This window comes from Antedon mediterranea, chromosome 1 (assembly GCF_964355755.1).
Source record: "Antedon mediterranea chromosome 1, ecAntMedi1.1, whole genome shotgun sequence".
In the NCBI taxonomy this organism is placed as follows: domain Eukaryota; kingdom Metazoa; phylum Echinodermata; class Crinoidea; order Comatulida; family Antedonidae; genus Antedon; species Antedon mediterranea.
In genome coordinates this window covers 10,477,664-10,500,199 of record NC_092670.1, presented here as the reverse complement: position 1 = coordinate 10,500,199, position 22,536 = coordinate 10,477,664, and the positions used below count along the sequence as shown (strand labels likewise).

Below are 22,536 nucleotides of genomic sequence, written 5' to 3'. Positions count from 1 at the left end.
GAGAATGTTCATGATTCAGACCTGAATGGGCTTTGTCTCACACCAGGTACAGCTGATTACAATGACATCAACTGGGATCGCTATTTTGATCTTTTAAGACAACAGTGATGATGGTTAAAAGAGCCCCATAAGAGAATGTTCATGATTCATACCTGAATGGGCTTGTCTGACACCAGGTACAGCTCATTACAATGGCATCAACTGAGATCACTATTTTGATCTTTTAAGACAACAGTGATGATGGTTGAAAGAGCCCCATAAGAGAATGTTCATGATTCATACCTGAATGGGCTTGTCTGACACCAGGTACAGCTCATTACAATGGCATCAACTGAGATCACTATTTTGATCTTTTAAGACAACAGTGATGATGGTTGAAAGAGCACCATAACAAATCAGAATCTGTAATTATTTAATAATTTAGATTCTTCTTTGTTTCTTTTAAATTATCATTTTGCTTTATCATTGAATAATTATGTTATTATAATAATCCAAATGTTATAACATATTAATCAAATATATTGGCATATCAACTGTGATTTGTTTAAAATTTATTAAACGGAATTTTTCATTTTGTATTTTAAATTATATAATAGTAACAATTAATGTTTTATTATTAATCATTTTTAAATATTATACCAAATAATCATAATAAATCATTCTGTAAAAACAATATTAATTGTATTATTTAAAACTATGCTAATACAATAGTAACATTATTATTATTGTTTTTAATTAATAAAATCAAATTGATATCTAATCATAAATCAGTATTTCCTATATTTTAATTAATAATAATTAGTAATTTTTAATCTAATTTTAGGAGTATTTTTAATGGATATTTGCTGAAGTTTTTAAATTGAATCTTATTTTGAAATGATTAAAAATTAAATAAAAACTTACAATGAATGTATATTATATATCTTATTATATTGGTTATGATCAAGGAAATTAGTGACATAAAGAAACACAAGATGAATGCTAATGTATTTTCCAAGGTAAAGTGAAAGTATTAAACATTAAAAAGCAAATAAACTACTAGAAAATTCAACTTTGAATTTATTAACGTCAAAAAATCACTTTCAGCAAAAAAACAAAACTTTGATCAATTCTTTTTGTATGAATTTAACTTATGAATCTGCTTGTACTTTGTTTTGTTACTGTACACATATGGGGTATCAAAATGACCATAATGGTACAGGAAAGGTTCTAAACTATATTTGAACATCATCCGCCATCTTGAATACAAGTTATGGGTCAAAATTCCCAACCTTTTTTCCACTTTTTGTGTTTTTCTGTTCGTTATACAAATTTCTGTTTTATGCACGTAACCATACATATGGGTATCAAAATGACTGCAATTATACTGTGAAGGTTTTAAACTACATTTAAAAAATTCCCAAAGTCAGAAGGGGGAGGGGGGAGTTGCGGTAAAAGGAATGGTGGCGATTTTTGCTTGGGCTAAGGGTAGTAGGATTGAATTGAATTTTAAGTATTTCTGGAAAGGAGTTGGGAGTTTGGGGTGGGTCGTAGGCCTATCAACATGGCTGAAACTCTACTGGAAATGTTTTAAACTATATTTTTTAAAAACTGCCACTGAGGGGTTATGGGTTGGGAGTGATATACTGTATGGCTCAATATAATTTATACTAGAAACGTCTCAAACCTAGTGGGGCGGAGATACTGGCGTTTTGGGGCTAATGAAGGACAACATGATTGGGATTGAACTGTTCTAGGAGTTAGGGTTTGTTGATTGTGGCTGGGATAGGGAGAGGAGAAAGAAGCCTTGGGCAGAGGTATTTCAGCTGTATCATATGTAGCTGTATTGATATTTTAATCATTAGCCAATACGACACCTACAGTATTCATTTACACAGTTTGCAAAGTATCTAAACCATAGGCCTATCATAGTTGTGCATCATCCTCTTGGCCTCTCATTATGAAGCTTAAGTTGTTTTTTTCCCAAATTAAAAATTGTACTGGGAAGGATTTATTTTTTTTTTTAACCCTAAGTGAGGGATGTGATTGAAGAGGGTTGGAGGTTGGTGAATACAGGGAGATACTGGCCTCCGGGTTATGAGACATATCAAATTAGTTGGAATTGTACTGAGACAGGTATAATTGCTAGGATAATAAAAGTGCATACCAATTGAAAAGTAGTATATAAGTTAATAATTTACCATTCACGGCAATTATGCATCTTGAAAATTGTGATACACCATTATGATTCTTGACTTGAAAGCAGTGTTAGATATTGTTGCTTGAGAGATGTCCAGCTACATTTTGTAGTGATTTCATTCAGTGTACTTCTGTCATAGTTACGTACAATATTTGGTGTTCTGCAGAATCGTCGTAGATGTTTAAATAACTGTTGTTCTGTATTGTATAAACAGTCCTCTAGAAGAGATTGTAAGAGTAATTCGGTATAGGACAATACTCCTTTATAATGTAACGGAAATTGGTACAGCCCAAATCATTTATTTTCTACCTATTGTTATAATGTAACAAGCCAAATAAAGCCAGAAACCTCTACCACTCTTCGTTTTGATTTTGAGTGAGCGAGACCATCCATCCCGTTGTTCTTGTATCTTTGTTAATCAATACTGTAGTTGGCAAGTTTATGAATAAAAGAGTCATAAAGGCTCATGAGAATATAATCTACTAACTTTCCTCATTTATCTATCTATTTACATTGTATGTGAAGCCGACGGAATATCACTGTCGTCGAACCTAACGCTACCTGTCATAATCACATAGTCCTTATTTATCTAGCAATAATTACTTAGTGAGTGTTAGAACTAGACGGAATGAGAGAACCTGGGAACCTGATAGGCTAGCCAAGCGAGATAAAACTTCCTATCTGTCCATAAAATAAACTAGGGTGTGGGACTCCTCCGGTGGTCCATTTATTAGAAGGAGCATACGCCTTCCAATAAGCCGAGTATATAACCTTTTAATTCTATAATGAATAACTAGGCTAGCCAGGCTCTAGACCTAACGAATGAGATTGCTACCAGGCTAGAAAGGGACCCGAGAAATGTACGTAGTACACAGTAGAGACAGGCGGAGGAAAAACGTTAAAATATGTTTAAATTCATGTTATTTAATAGCGTCACCATATAATACTATATAATGTAATAAAGATTGAAAGAGGTAATTCGATAAAGAACAATACTCCTTTAATGTTTACATTTGATGTCATATAATAGCATCACCATAAAATATAATAAAATAGATTCCAAGAGTCAAGGTAATTCAATATTGGAATATTTAATTACTTATTTCAGTGCTGCCATGTAATTTTTGTATGAAAATGGAGATAAATACTATGGCAATACATACTAGCCAAAATTATGATTTGGCTTAAAATTATGAGAAACCCAAAATAAAACACAAAATTATGATGGACTAATCATCGACCCACAATCCACGAAAAGCCCTGGTTCTGGATTTCCATTTTATTTCTTGATTACAATTTGTCAAAACACAATCACAGTGTGATGGTCATTCTGAATATCATTCTGTACATGCTCTGAAACAAACATGACAACTATTTTGTAATTACTACAGAATTTTTTTATCCAAACTACTGAAATCAATTATAGCAAGTTGAGAACTCTAAACTTACTAGGAAATATTTCAGGATAAACCAGCTGGTTAGGACACAAAGGAAGACACCCACAATGAACAGCTTCAAGCCTAAAAGAACAATAAAGAACAAAATTAAATTTAATTTCTTTATTTAATAATTGCACCAGTAAACTCACTAGATAGGGTACATTAAATGTTCCCTTACCAAAGCTGAATGCCTTCGCTTACCATTCACAAAGCATTCGAATGCTACTCCTGGAATGCTATTATTGGCATTCGAAGGGCTAATACTTAGCATTCGAATACTAGTGGTATATAAGCATTCAATGACTGAATTTAGCATTCGAATGCTTCTTAGCATTCACTAAGCCTTCGCTAAGCCTTCACTAAGCCTTCGCTAAGCCTTCCTTCGAATGCTTCTTAGCATTCACTAAGCCTTCGCTAAGCCTTCCAGGGAGCCGAATTATGTAAATGAGCTAAGCATGTGAATGGTAGCACTAGCATTCGAATGCTAAAAGTAGCATTCGAATGCTACTAGTTGAATGCTATACTAGCATTCGAATGCTAAATCTGGAAGGCTTAGCCTAGCATTCGAATGCTAGTAGATGAATGTGCTAGTGAGCTTTTTTAGTGGGCGTGGTCTAGCATTCAAATTCTACAGTTGGAAATGTTGTGATCCAGATTTCTCACTTTTTTTATGAAGAATCTAAAATGAAAAGCGAAAAAATTCTTCAAATATACAATAAGAGACATTAAAATAAAAGATGTCTTTACTTTAATTTTTTTTAAATCAAATTTAATTAATATATTTTTGTCGATACTCAATATTTAACATTCCCAAACAGAAATAAAGTATCAAAAAGCTATCAAACGTATAAACAGCAAGAGAGTGTAATACTTATACTGTATGACAAAAAGGCCATATACAAATGAACAATTATCAAAATTAACTACTTTAAAATATTTAATTTAAAACTTCAATTGACACCATGAATTTCCTTATGGAGGCATCTTCAAAGAAATATATATACAGTATACACTATATATATAAAAGGCAAATTACTGAAAAAAATTACAATGCTGTGGATCTCAATGGAGATACAAACTAAAGTAAGCAAAAAGCTAAAAAATTATCAATTAGCAGAGCTATTGGCAACACTAGCACTTTATCTGTGCAAGTGAGAATACTTGGACAAAATTGAGAATATAAAGATATGATAAATGAAAATAAAAATTATATATAAAATATTTATCTATTTATGTAGACTCCTGCGCGTGCATTGGTGCATTTAGACACAAACTTCTTGTTAAATTCTACCGGGCAAACAGGAGTCCAATCATTTTTTACTGCCACGACCTTGATATACTCTGCAAAAAAAAATATTGAAATATGTTAATGAAATAAAAAACCGACACCCTGTGAAAAGAAATTAAAGATAAAAAGAATGATTAAGTAATTAAAACAAAGAGAAATGGTGGGATTCAATTTTCCCTCATATTTAATTGATCATTGAAGGCATGTTTATAAGACATGAACATGTTAAAATAGATTTAAAATTTATAGTTAAATACCTCTAATGGCATCAACAGATGATTTGTCCAATGCACTCCTGTTGGACTCTTTATTTTGTTTTCTATGTTCCTTTATGTACAGTCAGTATATAGCAGATAAAACTGAATTATGCACTATATTCTCTAGTCTGTAGAAGGACTATTATATTAGTATCATTCAGGTTTAATAAAAAGGATTTTATTTAATATTTACCCTTTTTAAAATAAATACATGTTGTGTTACTGTTTTTATTCATTTCAAATGTTGGAATTAAGGAAATAATCTGCCATGGCATAAAAATGCCTTCACCATCCCATTTTCTTATAATAAAATAAACGATGGAGTGAAAACTGCTTTTATTTAAAATTGCTTTTATAGTTTATTTAGCCCTTCTTTTTGATCAGTGATACAATGTGGTTCTAGAGGGATAGTATACTATAACTAGCCTAGGCCAGCTACACAATATAACCAGGGAGTGACTTAGGGGATTCGACTTTTGATAGGACTTTTTGATAGTACCACCACCACTGAATCCCAAACCACTCACTATCTACTGTAGCCTAGCCCTGGTCCCTCTCTGCTGAACTCAACTTAGTAGGCTGTGTGTGGCTATACTGATCCTCCTATTATTATTAGGCCTAGCTAGTTAGTAGCCAAATACAGAATGATAAAAGAACAAGTATAGCTACTAGCTACAATACCTTTTATATCAGCAAAATCTGTGTCAGGGTTGCCAGCAGGTAAGCTGTAAAAAGAAGGAAGGCTGCAGTCTACTGTAGGCATCCTCACTCACTCAACTCAGCCTTTCTCTAGCCATTTGGTCTCTTGAATTTGAATTGGTGGTTGTTTTTTTGGCAGTTGGTGAGGATTGATCTGATTGGTTGAGCATTCAATTATTTCACTGTTTACCATTCAAAATCTCTTCCTGAATGCTACCAATGATCTTAGCATTCACACTACCATTCAACATATCTCCCTGAATGCTACCAATGTTCTTAGCATTCACACTACCATTCAAAATATCTCCCTGAATGCTACCAATGTTCTTAGCATTCACAATACCATTCAGAATATCTCCCTGAATGCTACCAATGATCTTGGCATTCACACTACCATTCAAAATCTCTTCCTGAATGTTACCAATGATCTTAGCATTCACACTACCATTCAAAATATCTCCCTGAATGCTACCAATGAACTTAGCATTCACACTACCATTCGGGATAGCTTCTGAATGCTTATTGACTCTTGTAAGCATTCCTAAAGAATGCTTGGAAACTTTTCTTAGCATTCCGATTAAGTGGTTTTAACCATGAATGCCTAAATTCTAAAAATTACCTGTAAATTAGCATTCGAATGCCTAGTGAATGGTTAGCGAAGGCTATTTAAGCATTCTCCTTTGGTAAGGGAATTGTCTTATAATAGACAAATTTAACGCTAGTTTTATTATTACATCAGATTTCTTTATTGGTCACTTTTTTTTAAAGCTATTCAAATATATACTATAGTTCAACACAGGGGTACGGAAATGATTTTTGGTGGGTGTTGAAAGTGATATGAAGGTAAGGGATGGTTCCAAGTTCTGGAAAGGTTGGATATGTAATCTTGAGCAAAGGGGCTGTTTAAGATGTTTTGTTCATTGATCATCATATTATAATAGCACTAAGCCAAAGTTTGTTCCTGTATCTCCTCCTAAACTGCAAGTCCGATAATCTGTTTGAGCTTGGGCACCTTTTCTTTCTCCTTTATTCATTTAAGCCATGTTAGAATGGCACATTTTTATGAAAAATTTGTGTTTAAACCAATTTCTTTGCAAATACTGAATGCTGCGTTTAGTAATTCACGAACCATTTTACTACGTCACAATCAGGTCATTTAGATGTGAAGACAGCAAGTGGTCAGCAGCATGTGCACTCACATGCACCATTTCAAAAATGATTATCAAACGGGTGGCAAGTATTCTTGCTCATGTTTCTACCTCATGCACGCCGCAAAACATAAGCTTATATAATATAAAAATTTAATCTGTAACTAGTGTTCTAGATGGCATATATAATATATAAATGCCGATTCAAAATAAGCATATAACATTAAGAGCATTGCTACTGACCCTGTCAGAATTACTAAGTCTGGCAGGCAGATTCATCTCCCTAAAGCCCCTTTCTCACAGAGTTGTGTGTCAGGAATATTGCGGGAATATACCATTACCATGCTGGTATGGTTTTCTGTGAGAACGGGTCGTCTTGGCATCATGCCGGCATCGACATGACCTGCTTTAGACCTAGTAATATTCTAGGGATATTCCCCGCAATGCCAGACGGGCATTCTGTGAGAACGTATCGCCGTTATATTCCGGGGTTCCCCGTCGAGGCTTTGACACCTTGCGCGGTCAAGTGTATCACTTTGGCGCCTATTCAATTCAATTAACAATAATAATGTCGAACTGGAGGGATAATGAGATAAGAGAGCTGCTTAAAATAAGGGGACAAGAAGAAATTTGTAGCATAATCTATAGGCCTGACCTTTCGTCGCCTTGTAAATTGTAGGCCTACAGCCTTCTAAGGTGTTTTACAGATTGCCGATGACGGAAAATTAATTGCTGTACCTGTATAATATATGCACAATATACTGTACATAGCATGTATTGCATAAATATGCTATAAAGGAAGATAATAATCTGTAACTTAACACTCCCCGCCATATCATCGCTAGACAAAAATAATAACAATAAAGGACGCCCTCAATAATTATTTTGTCAGAGACTTTTTATTGGCCGAATATGCCCGACTCCTTTCTCACAGAAAGCCGGTATATACCGGTTATATTTCCGGCACGATAGTCCGATGAGAATGGGTATATGCCGGTAACGATACCGGCACAACGCCAGCACTGTACCGGTATATTGCAGGCACATCTGTGAGAAAGGGGCTTAAGAGATATGTACAGTTTGTTCCTTAACTTAATTTGTTGTTCTTTTTCATTAGATAGTTACCAACTTTTCTTAGTAAAGCAATAAATATTAATTAACCACAGTCCACTAGTCTACATGAAAGAATGTGGTCACTCCTTATGCATAAGGCAAGCACACCAATGACATTCTTAATTCTTATTGGTCATAATAGAATGTGACTAGTGAAACTATTAAATCACATGCTTCTAAATCTTAAACACATTCATCCTAATATCTGCTACGCATCATTACTAGCTTGTTGCAATCTTATCTATTGTTCATCGATTTGAATCTTAATATATTATTCACTTGGAAATAAATTATACAGCTATTTTACATTATATTAGTAGTTGTTTATTATATATCGTTGCATCAACAACAATTACTAAAAAGTAATGTCCTAGTAGCAATGTGAAAATTAATTTATGTCAACTGTCAACAAACACGATACTAAATTTACGATAATGCAGCTTCTATTATTCTACATGTAGAGAAGGTGTTTTAGAGAAGGTGTTTTAAATAATGAAAATAAATTCAATTAGACTTCGAGGCATAATAAGATTTAAAAATAGAGATACTTGAACCAAAACACTGAATTTGGTAAAAAAAACAACAGAACATTGATCATAGACTGTTATAATCCAGCTACATAGTAATTTCAATTTATATTAATATATAATTAAAAAACTCCATGAATTTGATGGTTCGATTTTATAGGCTATTAGAAATTTGTTCATACATAGTTACAGTATTATTACTAACACGTTTTTGATTGGTGCAGACAAAGTTCTATTGTATTATACTTGGATGGAACATCTATAATACGCACATCAGAAGATGAAAACGTACAGTAGTTCCTTGTTACCACAAATAAGGTGTACGACAAGTTGCATTTGAAGGCACATCATACAGTTTATTTTGTCAATACGTATTTCCAAAACGTCGCAATGCATACGTTTGCAACTTTGGTTGTCGTTCTTAATCTTCTGCCTATTGTCGTTCTTTCGACCAATTCATTCTATACAGTTATCCAGGGACAGGCTCTTGAGGGTTGGAGTTACGAGTTGAAGAATATAAGCCGTGTAAATTGTTTGCTGGAATGTTCCCACAAATCCGATTGCTTGTCGGTCAACTATAACCAGAAAGATCGTGTTTGTCAAATCAGTAAGCAAATACTGGAAGAAGCATCAGTTGAAAACAACGTAATTCAAAAGCCAGAGTTTTGTTACATCGAAAGGGTGAGTTAAATTTTCTGATTTAGTGTACTGATGGAATGAACAACTTATGTAGTGTATTCAACAAAACTTGGTTTCGGGGAAACGCCTATTAGTAGGAATTGTTTTGGCTCCTGAAGGTGTTTTCTTACTTTGGTGATCTATTGTATCTCGGATTCTGTTTTAAATTGATAGCTAGAATTTAAAACAAATTGTATACAGATTAAGCAACGCCATAGCAATTAAATTTACAGAGTGAAGTAATGTAAACATGGTTGGACCTCCCCAAAATTTATTTAGTATATAAAAGTAATAAACAAAAATATTATGAAGAATCACTTAAATCCAAATATAAATTAAATCCATATATAAAATAAAAAAATATCTCTATCAATATAAAAAAGAGAGTCAAGTATAAATTTATTTTACCATTTAAATATCATGAGGGATAAAAAACAAATGCTAGTATGGATGACCATAAGAGCAAAGCTTGTTTACCTGTAACCCATATTGTAGTTCATTAAAAACAACAAGGACAGGAAAAAGGTGCAGGTGGGGATTTTTTAAATGTTATAGTTTAAAAAAAGGTTCAATTGCAGTCACTTTGATACCTCATATGTATGGTTACGTGTATAGATATGATATTTCTTTTTAATTGTATATAAATCATTTGAAGTAAATTTAACATAAAGATTACATTTATTACTGGTACTGTATACATAGTAAATACAATCTATGTGTCTTCTTTTAGTTAAGAAAAAATTTAAATGTTATTAATATATTTCTATTTTTAATATTTTAACATACTAATATTTATAAACTAGACAAATTTTCCTAGGACTTTGTAGTAAGAAAAGTACAATTTGCCTGCTGGCTATACAGAATAGCCAAGAAATTGTCATATCGGCTATGCCTAGTCTAGTTTGAAAGGGCACTTCAAGAAAAGGGGGGTTTGTTCATAATCAAATATTTTATTACAATTGTTTGTTTATTAATTTCATATTCATACATAATTTTCATTTAAAAAATTATAATTGTCACTTCTGAGAAATTTTGGTTGGGTTTTTTCCTCATTTAGTGTTTATTGAAGTAATGATTGCAAAATCTGTATTTTCAAAACATAATTTTCAACTGTTCTTAATGATATTAAATTGCAATAGATTTAAACTTGTATTTTTTTTCACTTTGTAGATTTCATTCTTTGTGAATTTGCAACCATAAACCTTTATAAATCAGATACTAAATAGAAATAATATTAAATTCAAGCAAGGATAGAAGAAAATTTCAGGTGCAACTTGGATCCACTAAGAAATTCAGACGTCAAATGCCAACGTCAATTTTTAAAGAATCGCCTTAAATGTGTTAATAGCTTGAAGATTTGTTTATACGAAACCTAACTTTTAAATTAATGATGTTTTTTAAAATAAATGAATTAAACAAATGAATTTAACAATTATTGCTTCTCTTTATAACTCTTTGAATAATTAATTTTATAAATAATATTTTATATTATTTTATGAATTTTAATATTTTCACTTGACCTAAACTTTCAACAGTGTTTCAAAGGTTGAATAATATTTTGATTTGTAATAAAAGAATAAACTGATGTAATTTTATTTTTGTTAATATCAAAATTATACAATTTTTTTAACCTGGACAAAAGTGTTCTGTCCACGACGTTGGAAAAATCCCGTCTGTAACAACATATAAATCATATTTATTAATAAATTTGGAGTTGATTAACATTCAGTTATCTAAAACAACTATCTGGCAACATCATAATACAAAACAAATTTTAAGATTTCTTTTAAATGAGGAGAAATATTACAATACCTAAACCTTCTTAAAAGTCATGTACATTGCCTGTCTGTGACACATACAATTTTAATAATTTTTTTGTACAGTCTTATAAATTTGTTTGACTTTCATAATTAAATTTCCTGACAGAGTTTATTATCGTCGGGTCTAAATGTAACATCTCCAAAATCAACATCACACATATCAGAATCGGAAACTCTAACATCGCTCCCTCATCGGTGGTCCGGAATCTGGGAATCATGCTGGATAGTAATCTCACTATGGAAGCACAAATAACAACTGTATCCAAAGCAGCATGCATATCGATTAGGAACCTTGGTCGTATTCGCGGTAATCTTAACAAGAAAACAGCTGAATTGATTGTACACTCATTTGTCACTTCTAAAATTGACATTGGTAATGCCTTGTTGTTTGGCATACCAAAATCTCAAATACAACGTTTGCAGCGCTTGCAAAATATGGCAGCTAGAATGGGTGTGTAGAAAGCGACGACCTCGAATTGGACGACCCCAACGACCCAGGCGACCTCGAATTGAACGACCTCGAATTGAACGACCCATAACACGAAACCGACGACCCCTATAGCCTAGCCTAGCCTAGGCCTAAGTGTGGTATAACATCCCGAAGCCGAACATAGCCAAAGATCTTTAAACTATACCTTATTATATAATACTCGCAAGCAAGCAATTGATTGAAAAAATACAGAAATATCGCCATTTGATACTGATTGTGTCGACACGAACAAACGAAAAGATATGGAACGCCAAGAGTGCATCATTAAAACTGCATTCGACATATTAAAAATAAATTAAAAAGAAATAAATATTATACAATACATGGTTAAACCATGGACGTATAATTACATCTCGTCTTCTTATAACGAACACTATAGGCCTACCAAGCAGCGTAACATCCGCATGGGGATATGACCGGTTGGGCCGACGACAAGTTGAGCCGCCGGTAATTTCTATGAAACGGCCTGTGCGTCTTTTACGACATTTCGCGTAGTGATAGAGTGGTGTCCTAGTAGGCCCTACATAAGTTCATGGTCTTTAGGTTTATTGTGTCATGAAAATAAATAATAATTACATACTACAATTTTGTTGGTTTGAAACAGCAAAGGAAAGTAGTCATATTTAATAATTTATTTGTTTTTAATCTTTCAAGGTAAAAATGCAGTGCACTCCATAATATTTTTCTCGCGTGTATGCCTACCACGTAAAATCACGTTGTCTCTCAGGACTAATAGAGTATTGATATTCTTCGAATGAGGTTAAATAATTATTATTTTTTATTTACTATCTTTTAATATCATATTTTATTGAATTTTACAATGTTAATACACAAAATATTTTACTAAAAAACGGTGATTTTATGCAATTATTTTACTTCAACTGCCGCCTGAGGGGGCAACATGTTTACGTCATTTTTGGCTAAAAACGATCATTTTCGGTCATGTTTTAGGCCTTATATTTTGGAATCTACAAGTCAGATATTCATAATTATTTCTCTTTAATTATAATATTTAATAATATATACTAAAAACCGTGATATATAAACTTTGGAATATACATCGTTATATCTAATAATTAATATAAATAGAACTTCTATTAAATAGAAACGAGCACCGGCGAAAGTAAGCATTTGGCGTTTCATAGAAAATAACGTTTTTCTGGCGGCGCCTCAACTTGTCGGCGGCTCAACTTGGCCTAATCCTGCATGGGGAGGGCCATAAGAAAGCTTTACATTTCACACATGCATTGTATACGGTCAAACCATGGAGGTATAAAAATATTTTTACCAAACCATGGAGCTGGTCAAACCATGGAGTACCTCCATGGTCAAACCTTACCTGCCGCTGAAAAAAGGGGCCTGGTTTGCCATGTTTATGATATTTCGTGTGCTAATCGAGTCGAATGCAGTTTTAATGATGCACTCTTGGCGTTCCATATCTGTTCGTTTGTTCGTGTCGACACATTCAGTATCAAATGGCGATATTTCTGTATTTTTTCAATCCATTGATTGCTTGCGAGTATTATATAAGGTATGGTTTAAAGATCTTTGGTTATGTTCGGCTTCGGGATGTTATACCATACTTAGGCCTAGCCTAGGCTATTATAGGGGTCGTCGGTTTCGTGTTATGGGTCGTCCAATTCTAGGTCGCCCGGGTCGTTGGGGTCGTCCAATTCGAGGTCGTCGCTTTCTACACACCCCAGCTAGAATTGTAACTTATACAAAATCAAACGCTCACATAACTCCTGTCCTGATGGATTTGCATTGGTTGCCTGTTCAACAACGTATTAAGTACAAACTTGCGTTGTTTGTATTCAAGATCCTAAATGACAGTGCTCCTGCTTATTTATCTGACCTTGTGGATCGTTACGAATCATCCCGCAGAGGCCTACGATCATTGTCACAAAACCTTCTTCAAGAGCGTAGAGCGAAAAATCAGTGGGGTCAGAGATCTTTTTACGTTGCGGCCGCAAGTGTATGGAACAGCTTACCAGCAACAGTTAAATGCTCAACTTATAGTCTAAACAGTTTCAAGACCAACCTAAAGACGTCGCTATTCGCTGATGTTCTCACACGTTGTTAATGCACAAAGCGCCATGAGCGCCACATGGGTGGAGGATACCGGCGCTATATAAGTTTTCGTTTATTATTATTATTAATTAACATTCATGGCCATATATGTTATGTATTCTTTTTTATTTCTAAAATATGGCTAGTTATATTCTCAAAAATGTCACGTCCATTTTACAAAAATACTTTGGAATGCCCCCATGTTAGTGTTTCATCTATAATTACGCCCAAATAATTTTGAATGGGAAACCTGTGAAAAAGCAATATTGTCAATCATAATTTGAATATTATGTGTTGTCTACTACACATGGTATAAGTATATTGAGTGATAAGTAATATTAGATTTGAGCAAAGAAGAAACTTTAGTAAAAAGGTTCATCTGGATCTCTGGATACTGTAGTATTCAAATATTTTATTCTTTTGGATCATCCAAAAGAAAAAATTATTTGAAAGAAGAAACTTTATTTAGTTCTTGATTTACTGTCATGGTGAGATGTTTAATATCTTTTTATTTTTTTTATATTTTTTTTATTTTATTTCCAAACCCAACCAACCAACAATTCTCGATCAGAATACATTTCTACGCATGCATGATGCGTGACTGTGTAGTGGACGTATGATCAAAAATAATGTTTTTGGTTGTGACTTCAAACTAGCATATCTACACTAATTGGCCAATGTGATGCACCTACATTATCATGTGGTCACTCTCCATGGGAAGTTCACTATTTCAACTACTGTAAAATGCTGTTCCTCTCTCTCTCTCTCTCTCTCTCTCTCTCTCTCTCTCTCTCACCAAGAAAACTAGTTTGTAATGATTAAATTACAGTAATAGCGGCATTCTATATCTATATACTGTCATTATGTTAATTATTTTATATTTCCTTTTTCTTCAGGTCCTGGCCACTGATTCCAAAATGAGTAAGTATACAATTTATTATTAAATAAATTTATTTCTTATATGGAGGTTCACATATATTATTAGTGATTGGCTGCTGGTCGTGACTGTTGCTGTTGAATTTGCCTATAGGAAATGTTCTCTTTAATATTCTTAAAGTATTTTCACTTGTATTTACCTACTATAAAATTAATCTTATAACCAAATGGACGTTTCACTCAATGTATAGGCTTATTTCAATGTTATATCTAATATGTGATCTTCAAACTTTGTAATTTTAGAGTGTTTTATGAGGGAGTGTAGTACGATTTTACAAAATAATCCTTCTGCTGTGAGTGGTCAATATGTGATACAGCTATGTGATGGAGGACCACAAATCACTGTGTACTGTGACATGAGGCATGATGCAGGATGGACAGTAAGTATAGGCAACAATTTATGTAAAGATATCAGAAGGAGCAAATCCAACATTATAACACACTAGCTTATTACTTGAAAAAATTGAATTTTGCTTGTATCCTTGAAAGACACTTACAATTTATTTAAAGATATCAGAGGTAAATCTAACATCATTGCCACAGCTTACTAATTCATTACTAAAACACACATCACAATACGTTACTGTAAGAACTGCCAGCCATAGAGACACCAGCAAAACAATTAATAGAGAACAATGGTATGATTTCAGATAGAATCCGTTCCAGAAGTACAAGGACTTTCAAATTTACGATATTCAAGCCATTGTACAAGCATCTCTCATAATTAATAAACGGAAAGGGGATTCCATTCACATATGACGTCGCACTCTGCACTCCTTACATCTTGAAAATAGATAGAGGGCGATGTTGACTTACAGATGATGGCATGAATGAAATAAGGAGCTTTCGCACGAGCATGTAGACTTTAACGAATGACATCAACATTCTACTGATTTACACAACATAGTTAAGCGAACAGTTGTTTAGGAATGTTTAAAACTTGCATATGGATAAATAGCTTATTGCAATGAACAATTCCTAATAATACAGTATTTGGCTTTATTAAAAACATAAGTTTAGATTTATCATTTTGTTCAACAGAAATTAATGATTCTTCCACATTTTTTACTAACGTTACTTTTCAGAAATAGGGTTCTCGACCCACACATAACTATACCTGCGCACACGCAGAGCGATTTGTTGAAGTGTTGTCTGGAGGTCACAACAAAACTATGTTCTAAACATAATTCAAGAACAATCACACTAAATGTTCAAAACTTGCATAATTATTGTAAAATGAGTGTAATCAAATTGTAGAAAATGAGGAACATCAAAATTAAATTGTAAAATATTGACGTACCTTAATCGTAATATTACTGGTCAGATTCTTAATTCATTTACTTCTATTTACTCAAGTTGATGGGCTTGACATCACTGTTTTAGTAAGACTGTAGAGTATAGATTACTATCCTTTCATTATCAGGTGATACAGAGAAGACAAGATGGATCAGTTGATTTCTACCATAATTGGGCAGAATACAAAGAGGGTTTTGGAAATGTGAACACAGAGTTCTGGCTTGGTAATGAACAAATCAACCGTTTAACAGCTGATGGCAGTTTTGAGCTTCTAATAGAGATGACTGACCACTTGGATGACATGAAGTTTGCAAGATATTCTCATTTTCGTATTGATACTGAGGACTCTAACTATGCTTTGAAAATCAGTGGATACACAGGAACGGCAGGTTAGTACATTCAATCAATTTTTACACTAAAAAACACATTTCAAGTAAACAAAGAATTAAAAGTATTATTTTTCTTTATAGGCCTCACCTTTGTACCTTGCATTAAAAATACACACTGTGCACTTTTGTTGTTGTTGCATTTATCACTTTAAGAGTATTAAAAACTGAATTTTCAAACCAATTATGACTACCTATAATTGAGTTTAAACTAGATGGTACGCTCGTTCGAAAACCACCTCTATTCGGGGCAAATCATAAATTTGATTTAATCGTCAATAATAGTAAATTATCTAACTCAACTTAATTAGTAGGCCTAATGGTTTTCAATTGTTTCTTAGAGCCAAATTCATACTTTAAGTCGGTTCCTACCCTACCCACCAAAGTTGTTCTGCGTTTAGGGCATGTGATGCACCGTAGGCCTATCCTCTACTGGCTTTACGACGCTCATGCCAGTGAGGAAAGGGTGATGATGTGGGTGGTTTTTTAACTGCAATAATAAAGATTTGTACATAAAATACAGCGACTGAAAACGCTAGCTCATTCCATTTAAAAACAATCTATATCCAACCTCTGCAGCACATATTGAAAAAAAAATGGATCAAGTTTCTGTTATGAGTATACAGTACTTGCCTTTACGACGCCTGAGGGAATAGACACTTGTGGAACAGAGATTGGAATGTTCCATTCATCACAAATCAATACACATGTATAAACATATTAAATCTATCAAAATAGTAGGTCTATTTTTTCTTCAACATTATGATGCTGTACTCGAACTGTTCAACCGGTTTTCAGTCATCTATATATAAATTTACGTAAGGGCAAAATTCGGTAAATCGCAGTTTATTTCTAGAATTTTTACTCGATGGTATATAAAGTTGGTTCGTACTTTCGGTACTGATTTTAACCATTTGATGTAACCATGTTTACTAATTAAATTGAGTTAGATAATTAGTTATTGACAATTAAAACGAATTTAGGTTCAACGATTTGCCCTAAATAGGGGTGTTTCGTGGTCGTGGTATACACTGTCTAATGGATGTCCAACTTGAAAAATACCCGCAGACAATAATGCGAGGATGCTTCGCATTTTCCTATCTCCTCCTACGATAATTGTTTTTAATAGCTGAAAACCGGTTGAACAGCTCGAGTACAGCATCATAATGTTGAAGACAGGCCGATTTTCTTTAAAAAATACTATTTTTATAGATTTAATATACGTTTATACAAATCTTTTGATCTGCGATAAATGGAACATTCCAATCTCTGTTCCACAAGTGTCTATTCCCTCAGGCGTCATAAAGACAAGTACTGTACAGCCATAACAGAAATTCGATACACTTTTTTCCAATCTGTGGAATCTTTTTTTTAACGCATAATGAGCTAGCCTTTCCAGTCGCCGTCTATTATGTACAATCAAATTTATTATTGCAGCTAAACCACCACCAACACCACCACCCTCCCCTCACTGGCATGAGTAGCGTTGTAAAGCCAGTAGAGGGCAGGCCTACAGTACGAATGATCAGTACATGCCCTAAACGCAGAACAACTTTTCAATACAAGTTGGGTAGTGGGTAGCATAATTGGCTCTATGAAACAATTAACCATTAGGCCTACTAATTAAGTTGAGTTAGATAATTATTTATTGACGATTAAAGCGAATTTACGATTTGCCCCGAATAGAGGTGTTTAATATATTACTGACAGTTCCTTCTGAACGTTTGTAATCATGTAACTTCAAAAAAATATAAACGTCGTATTAGTGATGTATCGTTACATGTACTGTACTATTTCAATCGACTATGACGGTGACAGTTTCAACAAAGTATTAAATCGCAATGTTTTACTGTGTTTACTGGTATATTATTTGTAAAACATGAAAACAATTCATATTTCGTTACTAAATCGATAAAGAATATATTTAAAAATTGTTCGTCTTTGCATCCATCCTCTTCCCCATCCCTCAACCCAAATGTTACATACAAAACACAAATTCAGTTTGTTTCTTATTTTGTGACAAGTTTCTTTTTCGGAAGTAATTCCCGGGGTGCTAATTTTAGTTGAGTACATAAATCACTGTGTCTATTTATTCGTTCCTGTAAACAACATGTATTATTGTCCTGCATGTGCATTTGAAGTCGCCAGTTTTTTAAACGCTGAAATTAGTATGTATTCGAGAACCATCTGTGGGCACGACCTAGATGGTACGCGAGCGAAGCGAGCGTACCATCTAGTTAAAAACAATTATCGTAGGAGGAGATAGGAAAATGCCAAGCATTCTCGTAATATTGTCTGCGGGTATTTTTCAAGATGGACATCCATTAGACAGTGTATACCACGATCGAAAAACACCCCTATTTGGGGCAAATCGTTGAACCTAAATTTGTTTTAATTGTCAATAACTAATTATCGAACTCAATTTAATTAGTAAACAGGGTTACATCAGGTGGTTAAAATCAGTACCGAAAGTACGAACCAACTTTATATACCATCGAGAAAACATTCTAGAAATAACGCGTGATTTACCGAATTTTGCCCTTACATAAATTTATATATAGATGATAAGAAAATTGATTGGGATTAAACGGTTTAAACAAGCTTACAGAACAGTAAATTTAGCATACCTTAATGTTCACACATTTATATGTCTTCATCACAAGAATCCCATGTTGTATCTAGTTATGTACCAGCATTTATAAATAGTCACTGGAATATTGACTGGGACATAATGACTCATACATGGCCAATGTTCCAATTTAATTTTAAAGTACTACACCATATTTTAGATAGATTTGAGATACAAAAGATGTTAGCTTGCCAACGAAATGATTAAAAATGGAACACTTACCACAAATGAAATAGAAAATGAGGAAAAAATGTTCTAATAGTATTAAATCAAGTTCGGAAATGTTCACTGCACTGACTACGGTAGGTCAGGTATAATGAAGTTTTCCTTTTTGGTACTGTTTAATATAAGCTATAAAAACAGTTGTGTTTAATAATTAATTAATTTTTAGTCATGTGCAAACGCGACTCTACAGCTCACTCGGTTGGTCGGTAAACACTAACTCAAATTTGAGCACGTGACCGCAGCCATGTATGGCCTTGTTTTATTTACAAATCATGTATTATGTGAAAAATATAGAAAAAGAAAAACAGAAATTTGAAATTGATTTAGGTTAAACTTAACAATATGCTACCCAAAGATAAAAAGGCAACATGATATCAAATCTGAAAGAAATTGGACCAATATTAAAGAAAAGCTACTAGGCCTATATACACAACCAACTAAAATTAATTAATCAAACTAACAATTCTAAAAATGATATCAAAATGTTCAATGGATTAGCTCCAACATTTAACAACAACATTTCAATTTAACATTTAAAAATGTTATTATTTTAAATGTTGTAGTTACTAAACACTTTGGAAATTAGTTTTCGCTTCCATTGTTTTTTTTAAATCAGTACATTTGTATTGAAAGTATATTTCAGTTAAAATATAAAAATAATATTAATGTTTTATTAATGTCAATTTTATCATATTTTCATAATTTCATGTTGTATGTAATATAGTATAGTTTATTTGTATTTTTCTTGTATATGGTTTTATCTTAACTGTTTATGTTGTATGGAGTGAGTGCAGAATCTGTTTGGGCTTTAGCCTATTCTCATTCCTGGTTATTTTTACATTGATGATCGAATAAATATTATTATATGAATTAATATGGTTCATATACATTAAAAGGAAAACAAGTAAAATAATAAGCAAACATTGAATGAGCAACAAATTATAATTATAATATAGTAAAATAAATCAACCATATTGTATAATTTATAGAATAAAAAAAGACAAGAACACTATTTTTGAAAAAAAAAAAAGTTTTTTGATTTTAAACAAATAAAAAATCCCCTAAAACAGGATGTGAATCTCAAAAAAACATAAATTAATCAAAACACTCATTAGGTATGCATCATTTTACATAGCATATATTAATTTTTTACATGTTTAAATAAAACAATTGTATTAAAAAAACTGCATGTATGCAGTAAACTAAAGATGATATGTTTTTGTTTGTTTAGGTGATTCTTTGGCATTCCGCCACAATGGTGACCAATTTTCAACGTACGATAGAGACAATGATAAGCACAGTTTAAACTGTGCTGAGTATAACAAAGGTGCTTGGTGGTACGATACCTGTGGTGCTTCAAACCTGAATGGGCTTTACCTTACACCAGGTACAGATCATGGTAAAGGCATCAACTGGGTTCATTTCCATAATAATTACAACAGTCTCAAGAAGGCAGTGATGATGGTTAAAAGAGCACCATAAGAATTTAATTATAACTTTAGTAATTTGACTTTAATTTGGCTCATAAATATAAAAAATGGAAAAATATTGATTTTATTAAAGATGCAGTGAGATCAAAATCATGTTTGGTTATCATACTTTTTGTGTTATATTAATTATTTTAAATGAATAATAAAACCTTGGTTTAATAACATAATGACGAAATAAAATTAATTTGAATATACAGTGTCTTAATTTAATCACATACAGTACATAAGTTTATGATTACGATAATTTATTAAATAATAATTATAGTATTGTCAGAATTGTTAAAAATATATGCCACTATATAATACTACATAGTAATATCAAATTCCATTATTATTAAAAGATACTACTGTACTTGGATGTGTTATAATGTTTAGTAAATCATAATATTGGTATTTATTTTAGTTTTACTAATTTAATTAAAAGGTTATCTGGTGTTAAATGGAATATATTCTTTATAATTCATTCATTCAATCTTTTATTTTGGAATTTTGCAAAGTAATATTGGATATAAATTAATTAAAAAATAAACTACTAATTATTAAGTAAAATTTTGCCTTATCATTAAATGATTATTTATTATAATAATCCACATTTTATAACATCAATAATAAAATATATTGTCATATCAACTGTAATTTATTTTTTTGGGAATTTTTTATTAGTTAGTAACAATGGATGTTTTATTATTAATCATTTTTAAATATTATAGTAATACCAAATAATTTAATCAATTCATTCTGTAAAAAAATCTTATTTTATTATTTAAAACTATGCTAATACATACATAATAGTAACATTATTATTGTTTTAATATAATAATAACAAATTGATATCTAATCATAAATCAGTATTTCCTATATTTTCATTAATAATTAGTAGTGTTTTAATCTAATATTTGCTGAAGTTCTTAAATTGAATCTCGTTTTGAAATGATTAAAAATGAAATAAAAACTTACAATAAATGTAGGCCTACATATTATATATCTTATTATATTGGTTTTTATAGAAATTAGTGACATAAGCAACACAAGATGAATGTTTATCTATTTTCCAAGGTAAAGTGAAAGTAATTGAATTTGAATTGAATTATTATTATTGCTTTTTAATTAATAAAATCAAATTGATATCTAATCATAAATCAGTATTTCCTATATTTTAATTAATGATATTCTAATTAAATGTATTCTAGTAGTTTTAGGAGTATTTGTAATGGTGTTTGCTGAAGTTTTTAAATTGAATCTTGTTTTGAATTGATTAAAAATGAAATAAAAATGTACATGTAGCTACATATATCTTATTATATTGGTTTTGATCTAAGAAATTAGTGACATAAGCAAACACAAGATGAATGTTGATGTATTTTCCAAGGTAAAGTGAAAGTATCAAACAAAATTTAAGATCTAAATCTAAAGCTTTGAATGTATTAGTGTAAAAAATCACTTTCAGCTAAAACAAAAAAAAAACATAAAGGGGTTTGACCTATTAAAGATGTATTGTCCCACAAAAACATGAAAAAAAAAGGTTAATTAAATCAGACTTTAAATATGTTATTTTGTGGTTTTAAAAAAGTTAATCAGTTCCATATAGAAAAAAAAAATGTTTTCACCTACAAATTGATTAAATAAATGGTTAAATTCAACCAAAAACCCACTGGCTGGCAGCCAATTTGGCCATTTTTTGCTTTAAATTACAGTTTTTTTCAGATAAATACATTTTTTTTCAATCCAATTTTTTGTCAAAGTCGATAACTATTATGTTACATTAAAATGGCATATTCAATAAAAATGTTGTTAAGAATTATTTTTTCAGGGGGACAATACATCTTTAACCCCTAAATGTTCTAATAAAAGCATCAGTTGCTATAG

The 22,536-nt window shown here is 32.0% G+C and overlaps 1 protein-coding gene across 1 annotated transcript in view; it reads right to left on the bottom strand.

Moving 5' to 3' along the window:
• Positions 1–3,479: 3,479 nt before the first annotated feature.
• The window catches only part of LOC140041181 (tRNA-queuosine alpha-mannosyltransferase-like), a 32,378-nt gene continuing 13,321 nt past the window's right edge, over positions 3,480–22,536 (bottom strand). The window contains exons 7-8 of the mRNA XM_072087608.1: positions 3,629–3,699; positions 3,480–3,532 (exon numbers count right to left, since the gene is read on the bottom strand). Of these exons, the coding sequence (XP_071943709.1) occupies positions 3,480–3,532; positions 3,629–3,699 (124 nt within the window). The remainder of the gene's footprint in view (positions 3,533–3,628; positions 3,700–22,536) is intronic.